At 44.0% G+C, this 23,147-nt stretch overlaps 2 protein-coding genes across 9 annotated transcripts in view; one reads left to right on the top strand and one right to left on the bottom strand.

The window, feature by feature from the left end:
- Positions 1-19,371, bottom strand: part of LOC126980392 (homeobox protein SIX2-like) — a 49,465-nt gene extending 30,094 nt beyond the window's left edge. The window contains exons 1-2 of the mRNA XM_050830282.1: positions 18,412-19,371; positions 9,598-9,844 (exon numbers count right to left, since the gene is read on the bottom strand). Coding sequence (XP_050686239.1) covers positions 9,598-9,844; positions 18,412-18,982 — 818 coding nt within the window. The 5' untranslated portion in view covers positions 18,983-19,371. The remainder of the gene's footprint in view (positions 1-9,597; positions 9,845-18,411) is intronic.
- Positions 1-23,147, top strand: part of LOC126980391 (glycine receptor subunit alpha-4-like) — a 110,076-nt gene that overhangs the window by 8,956 nt on the left and 77,973 nt on the right. The window lies entirely within an intron of this gene.

Raw genomic sequence — 23,147 nt, 5'->3', positions numbered from 1 at the left:
CACACACACACACACACGTTACTTTCCTTCTTTTTCTCTGTTTCTCTTTTCATTACCTCCCTTTTCTATTTGCTTTCACTCCTTTCTTTCTTTCCTTTTTCTCCTATTTCTCTCTCTCTCTCTCCCTTCTTTTTTCTCCCCTTCAACTCACCCTTCTCCCTTCTCCCTTTCATCCCTCCCTCCCTCCCTCTCTCTCCCTCCCTCCCTCTTCTCTCTAATCCCTTAATGATTAAACTGTGAATCTGTTTCTTCTTTACAATTTCCTAAACACGATTATGCCGTGAAATTAATGGAGTCCGATCCTATTGAGAGCGTGTCCTACAGGTGTGTGTGTGTGTGTGTGTGTGTGTGTGTGTGTGTGTGTGTGTGTGTGTGTGTGTTAGTATTCATAAAACACCTACTACTACTACTACTACTACTACTATTACTAAACTTTCTCTCGAACCTCTTCCTCTTCCTTCTCTTCTTCCTTTCTTCTCTATGATTTCTGTCTCTCTGTATCTCTCTTTAACTTCATCTTCCCATCTTTCTCCTTCCGTCTCTCTCCCTTCCCCCTTCCACTGACCTCGTTTGACCTGACCTCATCGTGTAGTGTCAGGGCTCATTAGCGGTGCCACGGTCCCCTCAAAATATTTCCCTCTCCCTTTCCCCTTTTCCTCCCCTTTTCCCCTTCCTCGCTTTTCCCTTTTCTTTCTACTTTCATTCTTATCCTGAAACCTTTTGTTCTTCTTTGTCTTTACTTTCGCTCCTTTCTTTCTCTTCTTCCATATTGTTCCCCTTTCCTCTTTCCCTCTTCTCTCCTCTCTTCCCTCTCCGTAATTTATCTTTCCCTTCTTCTTCTTCCTTGTCCCTTTTCCAGCTCTCTCTTCGTCATTTCGTCTCTTTTTCCTACTCTTTCCTTCTCCTCTCATTTTTTTCCCAATCTTCTTACTCTTCTATTCCTTCTCTCGTTTCCCTTTTCTCACTCTATTCCCCTTTTTCCTCCTCTTTCCTTCCCCTCTCCCTTTTTTTCCAGTCTCCTTTCTCTTTCTTCCTCATTCTTCCATCCCCACCCTTCCCTCTCTTCCCCATATTTCCCCCTCTTCCTCTTCCTCTTCCTCACACTGTTCTTCTTTTTCCTCCTCTTTCCTTCCCCTCTCCCTTTTTTTTCAGTCTCCTTTCTCTTTCTTCCTCATTCTTCCATCCCCACCCTTCCCTCTCTTCCCCATATTTCTCCCTCTTCCTCTTCCTCTTCCTCACACTGTTCTTCTTTTTCCTCCTCTTTCCTTGCCCTCTTTTCCTTTTCCAATCTCCTCACTCTTGTTTCCATCCACTCCCTTCCTCCTCCATCATCTTTCCTCTCTTCCTCATCTTCCATCTTTCCATCTTTCCTCATCTTCCATCTCTTTTCCTCTTTTACCATCTCTTTCTTTTCCCTCTAACTCTTTTTTTTTCCTTATCCTCAACCTTTCTTCACTTCCCCTCCCTTCCCCTTCTTCCTCTTGTTTCCTCTACTCTCCTTCCCCTTTCTTTTATCTTCTGGCCCGGCCTCTTTGTGACCTCTTCCTCAGGGTCAACCGGATACAAGGAATTAACGCGGTCATCCCCTTCCCTCCCCCCCCCCCCGCCCCCCTTCTTTGGCACTGCCTCTAATAGGGTCAAATGGCATTGTCTCACCCCCTCTCCCCTACCCCCTCCTCCTCCTCTTTCCTTTCCTCATCGTCCTCCTTTTAATTGCTCTCGTCTCACTTTCTTTGTACTAGTAAGTGAGGGAGCGGGTGAGAAGTTATTGAAGGGAGAGGAAGGGCATAGATATAGATAGATAGTTAGATAGATAGATAGATAGATCTTTTATTAACAAATATAGAAAGCATGAGGAATCATTTGTATACCTTCCAACTTGTCTATAAATCTAACTTCCATATCTCACATTCTCTATTAATTCTTGTAACTATGAAACTGCCTAATTTGCTTCATTCATCACTAATCCTTTTTCTATTAGTATTTTTTTTCTATTTGGTTTCTGAACCTGAAATTGTTTTCGTCGTAGCGTTGCTATTTTTTTCATTTTAAGTTCTTTATCATCATCAACTTTGTTACTCCCCTTCAGCCATTTCTATTCTTGAAGAAAAGTTAAGTATAAAGAGGAGATGAAAGAAAAGGAGGAGGAGGAGGAGGAGGAGAATACATAGGAAGAACAGACACCAGAAGACCTGTCGGTGTATGGCGAGGGTGTCTGTTTACTACCGCTACTACTAGTAATCTACGTGTGGTAGGACAGGATAGAATAGATGAAGGCTCCTCCCCACCCACCTCTCCCTCCGGCAACGTGCCGGCAGGAGATAGTTAGAAGAGAACACCATGTACCTTTAAGGAAGAAAGGGACATGGAAATTTTACAGTAAAGAGAGAAATAAGAGGAAATTACTACCCTTAACTTACACTACTGGTGACCTAAGCTGTGGGGGAAATTATTAACACAAAGTCTTCAGGTTGGAGGCGTGCTGCAGTGTGCCTGAAACATACGAAAATGGGAGGAACAGTGCTGCTAACATAACCATACTACTACTACTACTACTACTACTACTACTACTACTACTACCACCCCTACCACCACCCCTACCACCATCATCATCATCATCATCACCATCATCATCATCATCATCATCACTACCACCACCATCATCATCACACCATTGGCAGCATCACAGTGTCCCGGGCAACGGTAGGAGTGTGTGTGTGTGTTTGTCTGTTCGTGATTAATGACCCTCGGATGACCTGACTCTCCTCCTGGGGGGTCAGTTGGCGCCGTGACCCGACCCAGGCTGTCACATGACCCCGCCTGACCCCACACGCTGACGGGAAGGGATCGAAGGGAAGGGAGGGGAGGGAGGGAGGAGGAAAGAGGGAGGGAGAAAGGGAGAGAAAGAGAGAGAGAGAGAGAGAGAGAGAGAGAGAGAGAGAGAGAGAGAGAGAGAGAGAGAGAGAGAGAGAGAGAGAGAGAGAGAGAGAATCACACACACACTTTGCTTCTATTCATCTTCATCTAACACACAGGAAAATAGTTGGATATAAATACAGACAGAGAGACAGACTGGAAAACTGGAGACAGACAGACAAACGGACGGACGGAAAAGTTAAATAAGGAGAAACAGAACTAGAAATTGATTAATGGAACTAGGAAACGGGAAATATTAAGACGGAAAATGACCGAACCAACAGAAGAGAAGGGGAGAATAAACAGAGAAAGACAGACAGACAGACAAAATAAAGAAAGAGAAAAGTAACAATAAATGAAAAAAACACGGAAAAAAACAGAGATAAGAGATAAATCAGCAGAGGAAAAAGGAGCCAATCGGAACAGACAGACGAACAAAGGAAAATATGAATGTAGAAGAAATAGAATAATGAATGGAAGAAACAGAATCGTATATTGAAGAAAGTGAAAAAAAAAAATAAAGAAAAAACAGACAAATCAACAGATAAACTTAAAGAAAAGATGTCAATCGTTACAAACAGACAAAGACATACCATAAGAACCTCTCCTCCCCCCTCCACCCCCCCCAACCCCCCCACACACACAGACAAGACCAACAACACAGGCGGCCACATCACCTCCGTCACACCCCATCGCCGCCACACTAATGGAGACGCGAGAACCGCCGCCACACAGGGCCACATGTCAGGCGGGGGTGCCAACAAGGGGGGGGAGGGGGGAGGGGGTGTGGCTGACCTCTGACCCACAGTTGACCAAAACACGTTGTAAGGTGAAGGGGAGGGCGCAGGGGAACAGGTGTAAGAGTGTGTGTGTGTGTGTGTGTGTGTGTGTGTGTGTGTTCTTAGGTCCTTTTTTTTGCAAATGTTTAGTTTTATAGTATTGATTCGTCTGTAATGCCTCGATTTTGATATATTTAGCATACAATCCCTTTATTATTGAGTCATTTCAATTTTCTACACGCCTTTTCGTTTGGTAATATATTTCGGTTACCAGTTATATGCATTTCAATTACACTATAGACTTTAAAACGAGTAATTCTACCTAAAATTATTACCATCATCATCATTTTTATCATTTATCTCAATTCGTAACAAGAAACAAATCATGAAAGCGCTCGTTATCAGGTGACAGCCAGGTAACAACACACCTTCACCTGTCTCTTGAAATGTCTCTTACGTACCGGTGTTAAGACAGAAACTCGCAGCCGAGGATCAGAAGAACGCGGAAAACCTGCACTCTGGCCCAGTTCACAGCTCTTTTCCTGAGAGTGTTTCGTTGTGGGACTTCAGGCGTGTGAGCAACGGGGGTTCGTGCGAAGGCGGTGAAGGTTGAAGAGGAGGAGGAGGACGGGAACTTAGGGGAGGTTTTAGAGAAGGAGAAGTCGGGCCAGTGAGGGAAGACAGAATGGTAAGACGAGGAGGAGGAGGAGGATTCTGGGTAGGTTTCGGAGGAGATGGATCGCCAGCGGGTAACGGGAGCCAAGGAGGATGAGACTGAAGAGGGGGAGAAAGGCGGGATGGCTCGTCCTTTTTTCGTGAGGGGGGTCAGTTTTTGCCTTAGGGCGGTGAGGATATCCCGGGGCCCTACGCTGCTACCCCTACTGTCAACAGGAAACTCAGACACAGCGCGTAGGACATGAAAGAACACCCACAAGATCGTCACCAGCGCCACCGCAACCACCACCATCGCTACGACCCTGAAGACCCTCATCGCGAAGTACAAGACCCAACGTCCTTCTTTAGTTTCCTCCACGTACCGCCACAGACACGCCTTGTACTCTTCCAGAACATGCAGACGCCTCAGGAAGTAGGATAGAGGCATGCACGAGGACAGCTCAGGTAGGGGACACGCTACGCTATGGTGCACGAAGGCGGGGACACCAAACGACAGAGGGAAAGGGAGGTGGGACAAGCCGCGTTGGGTCCAGGAGACAGGCCCGCGCGCTAGCCCCTCCGCCGTGTCCCTTAGCGTGTGTGTGTCTTCTAAGAGTGTGACTGCCGTGTCCAGTCTCGCCTCTACCACCTCCATGCACTTGTCCATCGTGAGGTTGATCAGGACCTCCCCCAAGAACACGATGGTCAGGGTGGCCACGACGCCTTTGAGAAACGCCCAAATTGTCATCGAAAGGAAACCGCTCGTGCCGGGGAGAAGTTAAAGAAGAAAAGCGTTCTGGGCTATGTCGAGACTGTACAGAAAAATAAACTAAAGAACAATAACTGTGAGCGTTGTTGGTATAAGGGTTAAGAAACGTCTAAATTCCCACAAGTAACGGAGGAAAATGAGGGTGAACTTAAAGACCGAAAGCGTTATAAAATGTGCTGAGGTTTTCGATGTCAGGAGAAACTAAAGAAGAAAATAAGTCTCCGTTTATTTTGTTTATTTTTTATTTTTTTACAGCAGAGGAGAGACAGTTCAAGGGCGTAAAAAAAAAAAAATAATGAAAAACAAGCCCGCTACTTACTGCTCCTGAACAGTGTAGAGAGAAGTGACCAAAACGAGAAAGATGTTGGCATAAAGACTGCAAAAACGTCCAAATGTTCAATGTCTTTGTTGTAATATCGAGTAATTCGCTGTAAAGAAAACTGAAGAAGAAAGTATAATTGAGTCTCACCGGTGTTGGCAGAGACTGAAGGTTTATTATTGATGCTAAATGTTTTGTTGTAAAGAAAATAAACGAATAGTACAAATATTTACTGAGTTTTTGATGTGTTGAAGTATACAAGAATTCACTGGGTCCTAGAATCACGAATTTGGTGTAAAAGAAAAAAAAAAGTAAGAAACATGAGAACGGACGGAAAGATGCAAGATAAGAAAAAACGAGGGTTCACACACACACACACACACACACACACACACACACACACACACACACACACACACACACACACACACACAATCACGCCCCCTCCCACACACACACTGACACACAAACTAACATACGAAAGCGATGAACACACGGAATCTTGATCTCTTAAAACCCGCAAAACAGAGCAAAACAACACAAGCGCAGCAACACACAATTAGGATGACAACAAAAACAAGCGAGGACATCCGAGCGTGACAGGAATGACAGAAAGAAAGAGAGAAAGAGAGAGAAAGTGCAACGAAATCTGGCGTGCGTGAGAAGGGCAAGAAGTGTGAATGCGTGTGTGGTAACGGAGAAAGAGGAAGAATATAATGGAGTGTTTGGGGTTTATGCTATAGCTGCGCGTGGCCTCGGTGCTCATCGTCGCATGTAAGGGTGGAAAACAGACTCGTTAACCTCACCGGGAGTAGAAACATGAGAAGTGTAAGAAAGTCAAGTATAAATAGTTTGCGCCGAAATATTTATAAAGAAAGTGGGTTGATGAGGGTTTAGGAGACAGTGGGTTGGGAAAGTAAATATTATCTCATGAGTTTAGAAAATAGATAACAAAAAGGAGTAAATTATGGATTGTTTTTTTTTTTATCTATGTATGCTTTTTATTTATTTATTTATTACGTTATTGCTTTGTTTTCCTTGTTCAGTGTTAATGACGAGAGGAAAGAAATAAAAAAAAAAAAATCAGTCTTCGTTTAGTTATTTTGATGTTTAATGATATTTACTTAACACTTAACACATGCTCACTACGTACTTGATTATAGTAGGTTTATTAAGGCTGTGTGTTACGAGTTTAAGAAATCATGAAGGACAAAATCGTTACCTTTATTTTTTTCCCGTCAAATTATTCTTACAATCAGGAGTAGTAGTAGTAGTAGTAGTAGTAGTAGTAGTAGTAGTAGTAGTAGTAGCGGATATAATAATAATAATAATAATAATAATAATAATAATAATAATAATAATAATAATAATAAGGGAAGCCCATGGGCGTCCCGTTCTTGTATATTCTCCCACGGGTCAGTCGAGGCAGCCGTGACCCAGTCGCTGCCGAGGTCACGGGTCACGGGTCACGGGTCACAGAGGGGTGGGGATGAAGGTCAGCACAGGTGGTCATGAAGCGGTTAAAGTCATTTGTATTGTCTTTAAATAATTTTCTTTTTAATATGAAATTCAAAGATATATGAATATGTATGTATGTATGTATGTATGTATGTATGAATGGATATATGTATTTCTTTATGTCAGTGTTTTCTTTTTTCTTACCCGTATAAGCAATATATGTATTTTAATTTATTGTTTATTGCTTCTTATGTATCATTTTATTTTTAAATTTAATTAACAGGAATACTTATTAAAAATTGATGTTATTTATCGGTGTGTGTGTGTGTGTGTGTGTGTGTGTGTGTGTGTGTGTGTGTGTGTGTGTGTGTGTGTGTGTGTGTGTGTGTGTGAAGTAAACAGAAAATAAAGTAACGGATGACATAAATCAGTAAAAATAATATAAAAAATATTGCTACGGTAAAAATAAAAAAAATTGGGTCACGGTAATGACTAAAAAGAAATATCAAGCTAAAAATTTACGATTAGTCGGATAATATTTTTGACCGGCCCCTCAATAAAGTTTAAAAGTACTGCAGATGAACCGTAAGTGAACCGTAGCTGAATCGTAAATGTACCGTAGCTAAGTATATAACGGGCTTTTTTGTATCTTCTTTTTTTGTCTTTGAGCTGCTTCGTTTACTGTAAAACCAAAATAACACAGTGAACCGTTGATATGTATCGTGACTGAACGGTAAATGAACTACAACAACCGTAAATGAACCGTAAGTTAACCGTAAGTGACCGTAAGTGAACCGTGAGTGATCGTAAGTGAGCAGCCCGTGGAGCGTAAAGAGTCTTTTCAGGACCATCACTCGTCGGCCATCTTGTCTCCCCGGCGCCCACGTGGTGTTGGGGAGCATAAAGGGAACGGTTCCACGCCCACATCCCTCTCTCCCTCCCTTTATTGCCCCTCCTCCCCTTCCCTTCCCTCCTTCTGTCCCTCCTTCCCTCCAGCTGTCCCTTTGCATTGCTCTTTTTCCCTCCTCTCTCGCCCCCTTCCCTCCTCTCTCCTCGCAGCATCCCTTCCTTTCCTCCTTTTATCTCCCTTTTCCTCTTTCTATTTTTCCTTTCTCCCATCTGTCTGTCTTTTCCCCTTCTCATTTGTTCCCCTTTCTCTTCGTTTTATCCTCCTCTCTCTCTTTAGCATCCCTTCCTTTCCTCCTTTTATCTCCCTTTTCCTCTTTCTATTTTTCCTTTCTCCCATCTGTCTGTCTTTTCCCCTTCTCATTTGCTCCCCTTTCTCTTCGTTTTATCCTCCTCTCTCTTTTTAGCATCCCTTCCTTTTCTCCTTTTATCTCTTCTGTTCCAATCTCTCTCTCCCTCCGTCTGTTCCTTTCCATTGCTCTTTTTCCCTCCTCACTTTCCCCCTATCCTCGTTTTGTCTTCCCTTTTCTCCTCAGCATCCCTCCTTTTTCTCTTTCTCTCTCTCTTTATTTCCTCTCTTTCCCTCTTTCTATTCCTCCTTCCTACCATCTGCATCTTTACTTTGCTCTTTTTCCCTCCTCACTTTCCCCTCATCCTCGTTTTCTCTTCCCTTTTTCACTCAGCATCTCTCCTTTTTCTCTCTCTATATTTCTTCTCTCTCCCTTCTCTCACGTGCCCCATTTTTTTTTACCTTCCCCTGAACCTATAAGTAAGCCCCCACCCACTCCTTACGACACCCCTTTCCCTTCCTTACTCCTCCTCCTCCACCCCATGAACATAAGTCAGCTCCCCCTATCCTTCTAATGTAATCCCCCTACCCGCTACATTGCCCTTCCCCCCATGAACATATATCAGCCCTCCCCTACACACAAACCCTTACGTCACCCCCTTTGCCCGTAACTTACACCCTCCGCTAGTATAACAGTCTACACTAACTTCCTTACAAGGCACCCCAACTTCCACCCATGGCATTCCAACCCCACCTCACACCCCCTTCTTCCTCTTCTTCTTCTATTTCCTTTCCATATATATTCGTCACCTTCACCTTATCCTCCCTTAATATCTTCCTAAAAATCGCACCCCCTTTCTTCCTCTTTTTTCTCTCCTTATATTATGTCACCTTCACCTTCTTTCTTCCTCCTTAAAGTCTTCGTAAAATATAACCAAAAAAGAAAGGAAGGGAGAGGAAAGGAAAAAAGTTAAAAAAATATGAATAAGTATGGGAAAGAGTAGCTATTCACTCCTTTAAAAATAATAAGAATAGGATGAAATGAAAAAGCTTCCCTTGCAATTTCATCCTCCCTGAAAAATATGGAAGAAAGCTTAACACAAATGCTCATTCTCCTCACACTTCAAAGAAAAGGGAAATTGAACTAGGAGACAACTCATACACGATACAAACAAATAAAAAACGTTTCTTAGTTCCCAAATCTTTGAAACCTTTGAAAAGAAAACAAAAATGAAGGAAATAAGAAGAAAAAGAAGAAAGAAGAAAGCCTAACCCCCAAATCTTTGAAACCTTTGAAAAGAAAACAAAAATGAAGGAAATAAGAAGAAAAAAAAGAAAGAAGAAAACCTAACCCCCAAACCTTTGAATCCTTTGAAAAGAAAACAAAAATGAAGGAAATAAGAAGAAAAAAAAAGAAGAAAACCCAGCACCCCAAACCCTTAAAAACATATCTAAAACCCAAACCAAACCCCAAAACACAATCCAACCCCATCCCCGGAACACTCACGGTCGAGGCGCGGGGTTCCGATCTCTTTGGCGGCGATTCTTGAACCAATTGGACACTTGGGTGAGCGTGAGCCCCGTCTGCTTGGCCAGGTTCCGCTTCTCGTCCGGCGTCGGGTAGCGGTTCTGCTTGTAACACTCCTTCAGCGCCAGGCGAGACTTTTCCTTGAAGCAGTAGATGGTCTCCTCGCCGTCCCAGATCGTCTTCGGCAGCGGGTACTTCTTGCGGATTCGGTATTTGTCGACGGCTCCTGCGGGTGTGTGTAGGAGAGAAGAAATGCGTGAGGAGTCTGGATGCGTGCTTTGGGAAATAACAGTAACAATGATGATAATAATAATAATATGAATGGGAGTAATCAGGGAGGATCAGACACCTCTCCTCCCGAAATTGACCTCTCTTTCAGCCACCTCTTTTGATTCTTTTTTTAGGAGCAGCGAGAAGCGGGCTTTTTTTTTTTATTATTGTTTCCTTTTGTTTGTGCCCTGTAGCTGTCTCCTTTGTTGTAAAAAAAAAAATAATAATAATAAGTAGAAGAATAACAATGATAACAAGTACACAAACAGAGAAAAAAGGGACTGAAGGAAGAGAACGTAAAGTAAAAAAGAAAAAAAGAAAAAAAGAAAGGGAAGAAAGGGTGAAAACAAAACTAGAGGGAAAGGAATGGGATGTAAGGTATTATTGCTATATATTAAGGTTTGTCATATAGGTTAGGTTAGGTTAGGTTAGGTTAGGTTAGGTTAGGTTAGGTTAGGTTTGGTTAGGTTTGGTTTGGTTAGGTTAGGTTAGGTTAGGTTAGGTTTGGTTTGGTTAGGTTAGGTTAGGTTTGGTTAGGTTTGGTTTGGTTAGGTTAGGTTAGGTTAGGTTTGGTTAGGTTTGGTTTGGTTAGGTTAGGTTAGGTTAGGTGTCAATAGGCATGAGGGTTAGGTGTGTGTGTGTATGTGTGTGTGTGTGTGTGTGTGTGTGTGTGTGTGTGTTTGTAGAATGTGGATGTGTGGGTACCGAGACTTTGCTATAGGTATGGGGATGCATTTAGTACTGTGAGTTTGTATGTATGGGTGTAGATGCGTGGGTATTGAGGTGTTATAAGTATAGAGGTGTTAGGTAAATGTGTGTGTGTGTGTGTGTGTGTGTGTGTGTGTGTGTGTATATGTGTGGGTACTTAGGTGTTAATAAGTATAGAGGTGTAAGGTAAATATGTGTGTGTGTGTGTGTGTGTGTGTGTGTGTGTGTGTCAGGTCGTTGAACCATAGACATAATAGGCTCGACGGATGTCCAAAATATACAGCTATACCGGGACATATATAAATATTCTGAACAGCATAGGACATACGAAAACTTAGGAATGAGAAACAAAGCTTATGTTCTGGCGAGAAAGACACCAGGACATGGGTTGGATTAGGACACTGGGATAGAGCTGAAAAGGACACGGCGAACTCCTAGAATAACTAAGGACATTTTTTTAACTAATATACACAAGGATACGCGAAGAAATAAAGAGCATGTGGAGGCGTTAAGACATTGAGACAACCGTAGCACATATGAGGAAAAAAAACACAAGACAGGTATAGAGATTTAGCGAGATCTCACGAAAAAAAACATTAAAAGGCAGGAAAGAAAGGAAAGAAGAAAGAAAAAAAATGATAACACGACATAAAGACAACCGTAGCACATATGAGGAAAAAAAACATAAGACAGGTATAGAGATTTAGCGAGATCTCACGGAAAAAAAAAACATTAAAAGGCAGGAAAGAAAGGAAAGAAGAAAGAAAAAAAATGATAACACGACATGGAGACAAGCTTAGCACATATGAGGGCAAAAAATAAAAAAAATAAAAAAACGTATAGAGATTTAGCAATAAGATCTCACGGAAAAATATCAAAAGTCACGAGAAAAAAGGAAAGAAGAAAGAAAAAACGATAACACGACACCGCAGAAACATTAAAGAGAGGAAAAATAAAATAAAATGCAACCATAGAGAAACGAGAAACAAGAACATGACTTACAAGGAAAACAAAGACGAAAGGAACATGAGTCACCTGTGGAGGCAAAACAGAGCAACGGGATAGCTTTACAGGGCACGGCGGAGCTTGCAATGTATGTGGGAAAGAGGATACAGGGAACACGTGGTCTCATAAACAGGGGCGCAGGGAGGAGGCGGATGACTACGCATTGAAAAGGAGGGAAGAGGAACACTCGCGGAAGAGGTAAAGTGAAATGAGTGATTACAGCAACGGAAGATAAATGAGAAGTAAATGAATACGACGAAAGAAACAAGATAAATAAGGAACAAAAGGAATAAGAGAAATGGGAACAAGAGAAATAAGGAACAGAAGAAATAAATGAATAGGACGAAAGAAACAAGATAAATAAGGAACAAAAGGAATAAGAGAAATGGGAACAAGAGAAATAAGAAATAAGGTACAGAAGAAATAAGAGAAAAGAGAAATAAGGAACAAAATAGATAAGAGAAATAGGAAATAAGGAACAAAAGAAATGAGAGAAATGAGAAACAAGAAACAAAAGAACCAAGAGAAAGAAAAATTAAGGAACAGAGTAACCAAGAGAAATAAGAAATAATGAACAAAAAGAAAAAAAAAGAAACAATTAGACAGCATGTTATAGTAGTTGTAATTATATCAATTTATTATTATTATTATTATTATTATTATTATTATTATTATTATTATTATTATTATTATTATTATTATTATTATTATTATTATTATTATTATTATTATTATTATTATTATTATTATTATTATATATTAACATGGATTAGGAATGCATGTAACAGTGGAAAATACCCACTTCAGAGAGATCACGCCACCATTGTAGGAATGTTATCCGTCAGTGTTCATCGTCCGTTCGTTCTCGTTATGTGTAACAAACGCTTCGTCACCTCAGCGGTCACCTTGACTTACGTGACCAATTGTAATTTCACTATTTTCCAAGTCTCTAACTCACTCCTACCTGAGAGCTCGACTGACACAGACCTATTGTCTCGGCTCTCTCTCTCCAACGCTCCTGTATTTTTAGGTTAAGAATATATTTCACCTCAGGCAGCGAGTGTTTCCCTCACGCCCCTGTTCGCCCACCAAGACCCTCTCTGAGCTCCACGCAACCAAGCCTTACACCGTTACAAACAAACAAGAATATGAAGAAAAAAAGATAAGAGAAACGACCTGAGAAACATGACTTACAAAATATATATAAAAAAAGACCATGAAAAGAAGAAATAGGAAACCAAAACACAAAAAGAGATAAAATAAGAAATAAACAAAAGCATAAATAATAGATATGTCACCAGAATAAACCTTCGAAAATTACACAAAAATCAGCCTGAAAGATTAATTAAGATGGAAAAAAAACTAAATCTGTGTCTGTGAACTCTTATAAAAATGTCAGGGAATACGAGAGAAAAAAGAAAAGAAAACAAACACCAATAAAAGAAAGCTGAATGACGACAAAACTGATAATTCTGGGCCATTTTTCGGCAATCTCTTCTTTCTGTAATTATATAGTGGTGTTTTGACATCGCTTTTCTCATTATTTTTTTTATGGTGTGTGTGTGTGTCCGCGAGAAAGTTACATGTGTACGATTCAACATCCTTTTCTTTTTTATACTTCTTTATTTTACTCCAATAAAATGACCGCAAACTATAGAGTGAAGGCAGACCCACACCCAAATCCTTATCATTACATGCAAAACAAGCAAGACCAAAATATCTCCCTTACGTCCTATCGCTGTATAAATAAACGCTTTCCACCGACACTGAAAGGCCGCGAAGTGAACGGAGGAGGAGGAGGACAAGTAAGCGAAGGAAGATGAGCAGAGGAAAAGGGAAGGGAGAGGAAGGGAAGAGAAGGAGAAAGAAGATAGGGAGAAGAAAGATAAGGAAAACGAAGAAAAGAAGGAAGATAAGGATAGAAGGAAGATAAGGAAAAGGAAGAGAAGGAGGAAGATAAGTAAGTGAAGGAAGGTAAATTGACGGAAGGCAAGGGAGAGGAAGAGAAGGAGAAGGAAGATAAGGAATAGGAAGATAAGGAATAGGAAGATAAGGAATAGGAAAACAAGGAAAACGAAGAAAAGGAGGAAGATAAGGAGAGAAGGAATACAAGGAAAAGGAAGAGAAGGAGAAAGAGGAAGAGATGAAATAGTGAAGAATCTAAGGAGAGCCACAAAACACGCAAAGAAGACGCGCATAAAGAAAAACAAGTAAACGGAGAAAGAGATGAAGGAGAAGAAGGAGAAGAAAGAAGAAGATGGAAGAGGGACTGGAACAAGAAAATAAAGAATAAAGGAAAGCCTAAGCGAGGAAAGCTGAACACCGAAACAAGAAACATAAGGAAAAGAAGTAAAGGAAAATAACGAGAACTTGCAATATGAAAATAAGAAAAAAAGATCAAGCATATTTCCTATTCTAGATTTCCACGCAAACGACATTAAAAAAAAAACGGAAAGAACGTAGAACCGCCGCAAACTAACCTAGAAAATAGAGAACAAACCATAGAAACAGAGAGAGAGAGAGAGAGAGAGAGAGATTTCCCGCTCACTGCACGTCAATTGTTGCCGGATGGTGGTGAACGAATGTAATTACGATCCATTAACCGCGGCTGAACGAGAGAGAGAGAGAGAGAGAGAGAGAGAGAGAGAGAGAGAGAGAGAACAAAAAGGAAAGGGATGGTAAATTGTAAGGATGAAAGGGAATAGAAGGAAGAGAACGATAATAAAAAAAGAGAGAGAGAGAGAGAGAGAACAAAAAGGAAAGGGATGGTAAATTGTAAGGATGAAAGGGAATAGAAGGAAGAGAACGATAATAAAAAAAATGAAGAAAAGAGAATATCATGCTTAGAGAGAGAATAGAAGGAAGAGAACGATAATAAAAAAAAATGAAGAAAAGAGAATATCATGCTTAGAGAGAGAGAAGTATAATAGAAAAATGGAGCAAATTACCAGTTTTCTCTCTCTCTCTCTCTCGCCCGAAGCATGATTTCAAAATAATGACAGGAAGTGACGTCACGATAAAGAAACAAACATACGAGTTAACATATCACCCATTCCCTTCCCTTCCCTTCACTTCCCTTCCCTTCCCTTCCCTTCCTTCCTTCCTTCCTTCCTTCCTTCCCTTCCTTCCTTCCTTCCCTTCCCTTCCTTCCTTCACTTCCCTTCCTTCCTTCCCTTCACTTCCTTCCTTCCTTCCTTCCTTCCCTTCACTTCACCACTTCCCCTCATCACCATTGCCCCTTCATCCTCTTCCCTTCACTAAACCATAATCTCCTTTTTCTTCTTCTCTTTCCCTTCAACTCCTCTTTTCGTCCCCTCATTTTCTTCCCATCACACAACCCTTCACCTCATCACCATCATTGCCCCTTCATCCTCTTCCCCTCACTATACTATCATCTCCTTTTTCTTCTTTTCTTTCCTTTCTTTTCCTCTTTTTTCCCCCTCATTCTCTTCCCATCACTCAACCCCTTTTTATTTCAACACTTCCCCTCCTCACCATCCTTACCCCTTCATCCTCTTTCCCTTCACTAAAGCATTATCATCTATTTCTTCTTCCCTTTCCCTTCAATCCCTCTTTTCTTCCCCTCATTCTCTTCCCATCACTCAACCCCTTTTTATTTCAACACTTCCCCTCCTCACCATCCTTACCCCTTCATCCTCTTTCCCTTCACTAAAGCATCATCATCTATTTCTCCTTCTCTTTCCCTTCAATCCCTCTTTTCTTCCCTTCATTCTCTTCCCATCACTCATTTCCTTTTTATCAACACTTCCCCTCATCATCATCATTATCTTTCACAATTCCATCATCACTATTAAGTTCTTCTCTTCCCCTTATCTTCTTTTCTTTCCCTTACTTCCCATTACGCTATCTCCACCTTTTTCTTCTCTTTTCCTTTTCTTCATCTGTTCATCCCCTCTCTTCCCCTTCATTCTCTTCCTCTGCATTATACTTTCACCACCATTTTCATTTTCTCTTCCCCTTCTCTTTTTCTTTCCTTCACCTTACTTCCTTCCTGTCATTTTCTTCTCTTCCCCTCCTCTTCTTTTCTTCCCCTCATTTTCCTTCATCTTCGCCATTGTCCCTTCATTCTCTTTCCCTTCACTAAACGTAACATTTTTTTCCTTTTTTCTTTCCCTTCTTTTTCATCCCTTCTTTTTCCCTTTACTACTGTTACTTTCCCCCCTCCATTCTCTTCCCCTTCATTATCTTCCCTTCTCTTCTTTTCTTACTCTCATTTCCCTTCCCTCTTCTCCTTCACCACAGTAACTACAACCTCCTCTTCCCCTCTTCCCCTCTTTCCCTTCCTCCCTCATTCCCTTATTTCAATCCCCCCCCACTTACTCTGCACCCCCTCATCTTTTCACCTCCCCCCCTCATCCATCTCTCCTCTCCCTATTATTCCCTTTCTCCCTTTCTTTTCCCCTCTTTTACCTTCCCTTCTTCCCTTCCCCTCAACTGATGACTATCCGATAATTTCAATAATCCCAAAATAATTATAGAGTTTTATGATTACTGGATATTAAGCATCGTAGTAGTAGTAGTAGTAGTAGTAGTAGTAGTAGTAGTGGTGGTAGTAGTAGTGATAGTAGTAGTAGTGGTAGTAGTAGTAGTAGTAGTAGAAGAAGAGTAGCAGTAGTATAGCAGCTGTAGAAATTAATATATACAAAATAATTCTACCTTTTCTTTACATACATTCAAAGAAAACATCATTAAAAATATTGTGAAGTGGGTACTGGGGAGGGGGGAGTGGAGGGTACTGTTTACGAGGTAGTTATGGTGTTCGAAGTTACAGTGGGCCAAAACGAGGCTGGTGGCGATTACGAAGATAAATTCATGGATAGCGATGTTAGGTGGGGTTAGGTTCACGGGAGCTGCCTTGTATAAGCCTACCGGGGGCTATCGCAGACTCCTTATGTTCTTAAATATGTCGTGGTTATTGTTGTCCCTGTTATTGTTATGGTTGTTTGTTATGAGGAGATTTTTTATTGCGGCGTGGTCTGGTGATAATGGCAGGTTGAAGGCATGGTATGGTGGCGGTGATTGTGCTGTATTGTGGCGGTGGAAGGTAGGTTGTGGTGCTTATTACAGTATATTGCCTTTAACTGTTATGGAGGCGATTTTTTTTATTGAGGCGTGGTCTGGTGATAATGGCAGGTCGAGGGCATGGTGGTGGTGATTGTGCTGTATTGTGGTGGTGGAATGTAGGTTGTGGTGCTTATTACAGTATAGTGGATTGCCATTATTTGTTATGAATGAGACTATTTTTATTGAGGCGTGGTCTGGTGATAATGGCAGGTCGAGGGTATGGTGGTGGTGGAAGGTAGGGTGTGGTGTTTATTACAGTATAGTGGATTGCCATTATTTGTTACGAATGAGACTATTTTTATTGAGGCGCGGTCTGGTGATATTGGCAGGTCGAGGGCATAGGGCCAGTTCGACAGTCCAACAGAGTCATTGCAAGAGCCCCAACTAAGCTATAATCTCCACAATGATCCGTTTTTTCAACTCAATACCAGATACCGACAAAGAGACGTCTTGTGTAGTTTCCTAAAATTTCATCCTCCTTCTTATATCAACGCCAAACACTAGAGCTATGAGGAATTTTCGTCGTATTTTGTGTTTGGTTGGGGAGCTTACGAACTTGCTGTATTGGACTGTAAAACTGGCCCAATGGCAGGTTGAGGGCACAGTGGCGGTGATTGTGCTGTGTTGTGGTGGAGGAATGTAGGTTATGGTTCTTAGGCCGCGGGATTCTAAAACACTTCAGCCTCCCACACCAATTATCTCCAAAGTCCGAAAGGTAGATCAGTCGGGTTCTCATGAGTGTTTCTTTAGGTCCAGGGAATAGAGGAAGGATCAAACTACCACCAGGGTCATAAAACTACCCCTGGAAATGCCCACAACTACTACGAAAGCCTTATTGAAAGTGTGGGCTTGGGCCATGTTTAAGAATACGGCCCGTGTTATAGTAACTGTAGCATATCAGTGTATTATTATTATTTTTATTGTTACTTAATATCACCACGAATTAGGCATGCAATATCAATGGAAAAAACCCACGACAGATAGATCACGCCACCTTGTAGGAATGTCAGCTGTCAGTGTTTACCATCTCAGTTTGTATACAAAGCTTAGATATATATTATTAGTTTATATTAGTCTGTTAGTTATTTCACGCCTCCACGGTGCAGTGGTTGGCGTCTGACTACGAATCTGCGAGCCTGGGTTCGAATCCCGGCCTGGAGGATTGGCGTGCAGTCCGTCTAGCTGTTCACCCGTCCTTTCGTGATGGTCGATAAATAGGTATACCTGGGGAAAGTAAACTGTGGTAATCCCGGTGTTATACTGGCCCTGTGTCTGGTCAAGGGTTCCCTCCCACCACAGGCCCAACGGGACGGAGATGAGCACCGCCGCCACGCGCAGCCATAGCGTGTGCTCCTAACTTTACTTTTACCTATATCAATTATTGTAGAGGTGGTCAGTTATCATGAATGCTTGGGTGTGTTATAGTAATATTTACAGCACTGGTGGTAATGTTGAAAAGTAGGAGAGACAATAGTGAAAGGTGTTGGTAGTGATGACGATGAAGGAATCCATGGTCGCTATAAATCAGCGGAGAGGCACAGCACGGGTAGGTCGCTGGGTGAGAAAGAGGCTTTATACTCGTAGGGAGGTGACGGCGGGAGAGTTGCAGCAATGGTAGGATAGTGAAGGCAGCAGAAACACAGTAAGGGAAGGACTGAAGCACAGCAACGGTATACTAGAGAGTGAGGGCGGCCCAGCACCGTCGTGGCGGGGTCGTGCACTCACCGAGGGGTCGCTGTCGGATCTTCTCGGCCTCCTTGTAGTGGGCGCGGTACCACATGTTCTGCATCTCCGTGTGGTACTTGGCGGTGAAGGTGTTGCTCTCCAGGATGGTGTACACGTCCTTGAACGTTCCCCTGTGAAACGCCACCGCCGCCCGCGCCCGCAGGATCACCTCCGAGGAGCGCGAGACCTCCGTGTGCAGCGGCAGGATGGACAGGAACCTGCCCAGCCGCTCCATGTCCCCGGCCTGCAGCAGTGTCTCGCACACACAGTCGATCTGCTCGGGACTAAACTGTAGGCTGCCCTTGCCCCCCTGCAGCAGGCTGGCGCCCTCGGGGGTGGACGCGGACGACGATGAGGAAGACGAGGACGAGGAGCCGCCCGTGTTGACTCCCGGAGCCTCGACAGCGTCCCTGGCCATGATCGGGGCGGGAACTGCTGTGCCCTGGGCGACGAGGGCATGGGGCGTGGAGGGCGCCGCCGCGGGAACCAGCACGCCCGGGGAGGGGATGGAGAGGCTGCCGAGGGAATCAACTGACGGGGGACGACCCGTTTCACACGTCTTCATCGTCATGGGTCAACAACAAGGGTCAGCGTTGCCCCTGCGGGCCGCCTCAGCACCGGCACATCTGCGCTGCGTTCGTTACGGCGCACACTGTCGTCACTACTGTCGCGCCCCTCCGCCAGGCAGGTGCTCCCGCCGCACACTCAGGCCAGGCCGCGGCGCCCCGCCACCACCATGATGGGATGCTGCCGCTGTGTTGCTGTTGCTGGCGCCACCGGGAATCAACAGGTCCCCGTGGGGCGCGGCGCTGCTCAACGCGTGGCCTCCAGCCAAGTTTCAGTTTTGCGTCACACACTTGCTTCCCCGTCACATGTTCCGCTCTCGAGAGCTTAAAATGAGCTTGTTCCGTGTCAAGAGATCCTTGTCCAAACCTTTCCTCATCTTTCTTCTGCACTCCCGCCCACGCCGCCGTCCGCGCCGCGCTGAGTGGCGGGGCGGGCGGCGTCCGGGCGGGGCGGCGGGGCGGCGGCCAACCAGCGGTGTGCGGCCGGGCCGGGGCGGTGCCTCTGCCCCGTCCCTGGCCGGGGTTGGTCCGCCGTGACAAAAGGATGCTGGGCGGGGCGGGGCCAGCCAGCGCCGGGATTATCTCCTCGGCAGCCGTGGGGGGCCGGGCGGCTTTGTGGCGGCACAATGCCATCCTTGCCTAACGTCGGCGGCCAAGCGGCGTGAAAAGCGGCTGCCCGGGGCGCCGACGACACAATCGACGAGAAAAAGAACAATAATGGCCCGCCGGAGGGACGCCAGAGGAGCAGTCCGCAGCCACGGCTCGCAAACGTTTTTTGTCCGCTTTTTCGTCCACCTCAGCGACGAACCGCAAAAAGTGAGCAGAAAATGTGGCGGTCGGCCTTCAGGACGTGCGGGGCGGGACGGCGCGGCGTGCAATGGCCGGCGAGGGGCGAGAAGGGGCTTGGTGGGTCTGCACCCTCTCACTATTTTCTCATGAAACACGAATCACTGAATATTTATCAGAACACTACTCTTCATTTAATCCTCGGGCAAGGCAAACGCGCCAGGCTGATGCCCTTCCATCCATGGCGGCTGTCTGGTGGCGTGGTGGCGTGGCGGCAGTGACAGCGGCGGTCAAAGCAGCAACAGTATCAGAAAATAACAGCTGCACCGGGGCTGGGCAGGGAGTGGGGTGCTGGGCGTGGGGGCTCCGGAGTGTGTCATCCCCTCGTGGCGCGGCGCAGGAACATCACGCCCGCCGCGGGAGGTGACCGTGGAGGTGACGAGCCAGGCTCCCCACTTGCTGCAGGGAGTCAGGGTGTCCCGCGGGGCGACACTTGGCGCCCCTCGCCTGGCAACACGTGATCTGACATGCCTCGGAGGCCCCTTATCATTTTCCGAGAGCGATACGAGAAAAACGATGTAATTTTAGGAGGAAGGGGAGAGATGGGACGTGAGGGGAAGGGAGGAAAGGGGCGAAGAGGGAAAGGAAGGGATATTCTGTTTGTAATCTATATTAACTCATAAATATTCAACTATACATAATAACTCTGTAACCGATTTTAATTAGAGATGCAAGTTACAAAAATATATAGATTCACTGATATAACGATGAATCTGTATAGATATAATATGATTTTAAAACGAGATATCGCTCCTTTCTGCATACGAACAATAAAATAAACTCAATATCTTCTAACTAACAATATATTCTTTTATAAATCAAACTAACCTTCCATAATTAAACCACTCCTCTTACTCAAACAAGTCAAACGAAGCACAACAAAACAAACCTAACAGCAACACCGCAAGCAACACAACGCAGGCATTCCTTTCTGTATCTCCCTCTCCCTTCACCTGCCTACCTTCGCATTAATACATATCTATAAACCCTACCACCCTTCCATAACTAACCTATTACCCTTCCCAAAACAACCAAACCAAGCCACAACAAAACAAAACTGACAGCAACACCCCAAGCAACACAACGCAGGCATTCCTTTCTGTATCTCCCTCTCCCTTCACCTACCTACTTTTGCATTAATACATTTCTATAAACCCTATCAGCCTTCCATAACTAAACTATTACCCTTCCCAAAACAACCAAGCTAACAGCAACACCACAAACACAAGCTAACATTTCTTTCCCTCTCCCCCCTCTCCCTTTACCTGCCTATACCTTCGCATTAAAACATTTCTATAAGCCCCCAAACCTTCCATAACAAAGCCAACACCCTTCCCTATAAACAACCAAAGCAGCCACAACAAAACAAAAACGCCACTAACACCCCAAACAACACAAGAGAGGTAAACATTCCTTTCCCTGCCTTTCCTTATCTCCTACCTTTGCCTGTCCCTCTTCGCGCCTCCTTCACGCCGGGCCGCGAGCGAGGTGTTGAGGCGGGAGATTGAGGCGTCGTGAGCCGTGTAATGCCAGCGTGAGGCGGCGAGGCGAGTATGAGGCCGAGTCGTGGGAATGTGCGGGCAAGTGGAGCAGAAAAGAAGGATAAAATGTGAAGGGTAGAAGGTGACGGCGGAGGTGAGGGAAGTGGTTTACGGGCGATCAGGTGAGAGACAAACATACACACGCTCTTAATAGTTTAAGGAGAGGAGGCGTAAAGGAAATCATGAATAATAAAAGATAGAATAACAATAGAACAAAAAATAGAAAAGGCATCAAGGGAAAGCAGGAATGTGTTAGCAATGAAGGTAACACACGTCGAAGAAATTTTTTAGTCAGGAACAAAACAAAACGAAGAAGAGAAAAACGTCGACGAAAAAAAGAATGAAAACGTTGACTTAATGATAATGAAGAAAATAAATGTTAGTATATATAGAAAGTAGAAGTAATAACGATAATCAGAGAGAGAGAGAGACTGATTGACTTGGCTGACTGACTGACTGAATGACTGACTGACTGACTGAACATGACGAAGGATAAAAACGTCGATTTAATAATAGTAAAGAAGATAAATGTTAGAAAGAAGGAATAGCAGTAATCAGAAAGAGAGTAACCGACTGACTGACTCACTGATCGGCTGACTGACTGACTGGACATGAAGGAAAGAGAACATTGACAAAAAAGGAGTAAAACGTTGACTTCAGTAAATAATAGTGAAGAAAATAATGATCATGATAGATAAACGAAGGAGAGAAAGAGAGAATGCATGACTGACTGACTGACTGACTGACTGACTGACTGATTAAATGACTGACTGACTGACTGATTAAATGACTGACTGACTGACTGACTGATTAAATGGCTGACTGAATGACTGACTGACTGACTGACTGATTAAATGACTGACTGACTGACTGACTGACTGACTGATACAGGTGACAGCGGCGTTTCTACAGGTAAATAAAGAGCAGTGCCCGGGCCCACCTTTCTTACCTGGAGCTTAGCGCGGGGCAGGGCGTGAGGCGCGGGCTGACCAAGACTGTTCTCATCCCCACACTCTTGAGGACTCCCAAAGGACGCGTCTCGGGGCTCCTATTGTGTCCTGCCGTCCTTCTGTTGTCTCGGAGGCGTGGAGTGGGCGGGGCAGGGCGCTTTAATAGGCATACCTGTTGCTCACCTGCGGGAAAGGTAAATGTTGCGTAATAAGACGGTAATTGGTGTTGTGGGAAGGTGGGATGTTGGGTTGTGTGGGGGGAAGGGTGGGGGAGAGGGAGGGGAAGGGAGGGTGTGTGGGGGTAGGGTGTGTGTGTGTGTGTGTGTGTGTGTGTGTGTGTGTGTGTGTTTGTTCTTTAGTGTTTGTTTATCGTCTTTTACTTTGTTTTTTTTGTATGTAAGGTCTTTGTTTGTCTTTGTAGTTTCTCTCTCTCTCTCTCTCTCTCTCTCTCTCTCTCTCTCTCTCTCTCTCTCTCTCTCTCTCTCTCTCTCTCTCTCTCTCTCTCTCTCAAAAGGTGATAATCTCCTACTGCTTCCCGCTAATCTTCTCTTTCCTCTTTTCCCCGCCTCCTCCTCCTCCTTCTCCTCCTCCTCCTCCTCCTCCTCCTCCTCCTCCTCCTCCTCTTCCTCCTCCGTTCGTAGACCACACTCCTCATCTCCCTCTATAGTGTAAATTGTTTCACACAAACACACACACACACACACACACACACACACACACACACACACACACGTACGCAGTAGTTCTAAGGAGAAGAGGAGAGAGAGAGAGAGAGAGAGAGAGAGAGAGAGAGAGAGAGAGAGAGAGAGAACCTACTAAAAAAAATACCAATA

Source organism: Eriocheir sinensis, chromosome 44, assembly GCF_024679095.1.
Source record: "Eriocheir sinensis breed Jianghai 21 chromosome 44, ASM2467909v1, whole genome shotgun sequence".
Taxonomy (NCBI): Eukaryota; Metazoa; Arthropoda; class Malacostraca; order Decapoda; family Varunidae; genus Eriocheir; species Eriocheir sinensis.
Note: the sequence above shows the minus strand (reverse complement) of the source record. Positions and strands in the feature narration are given on the sequence as shown.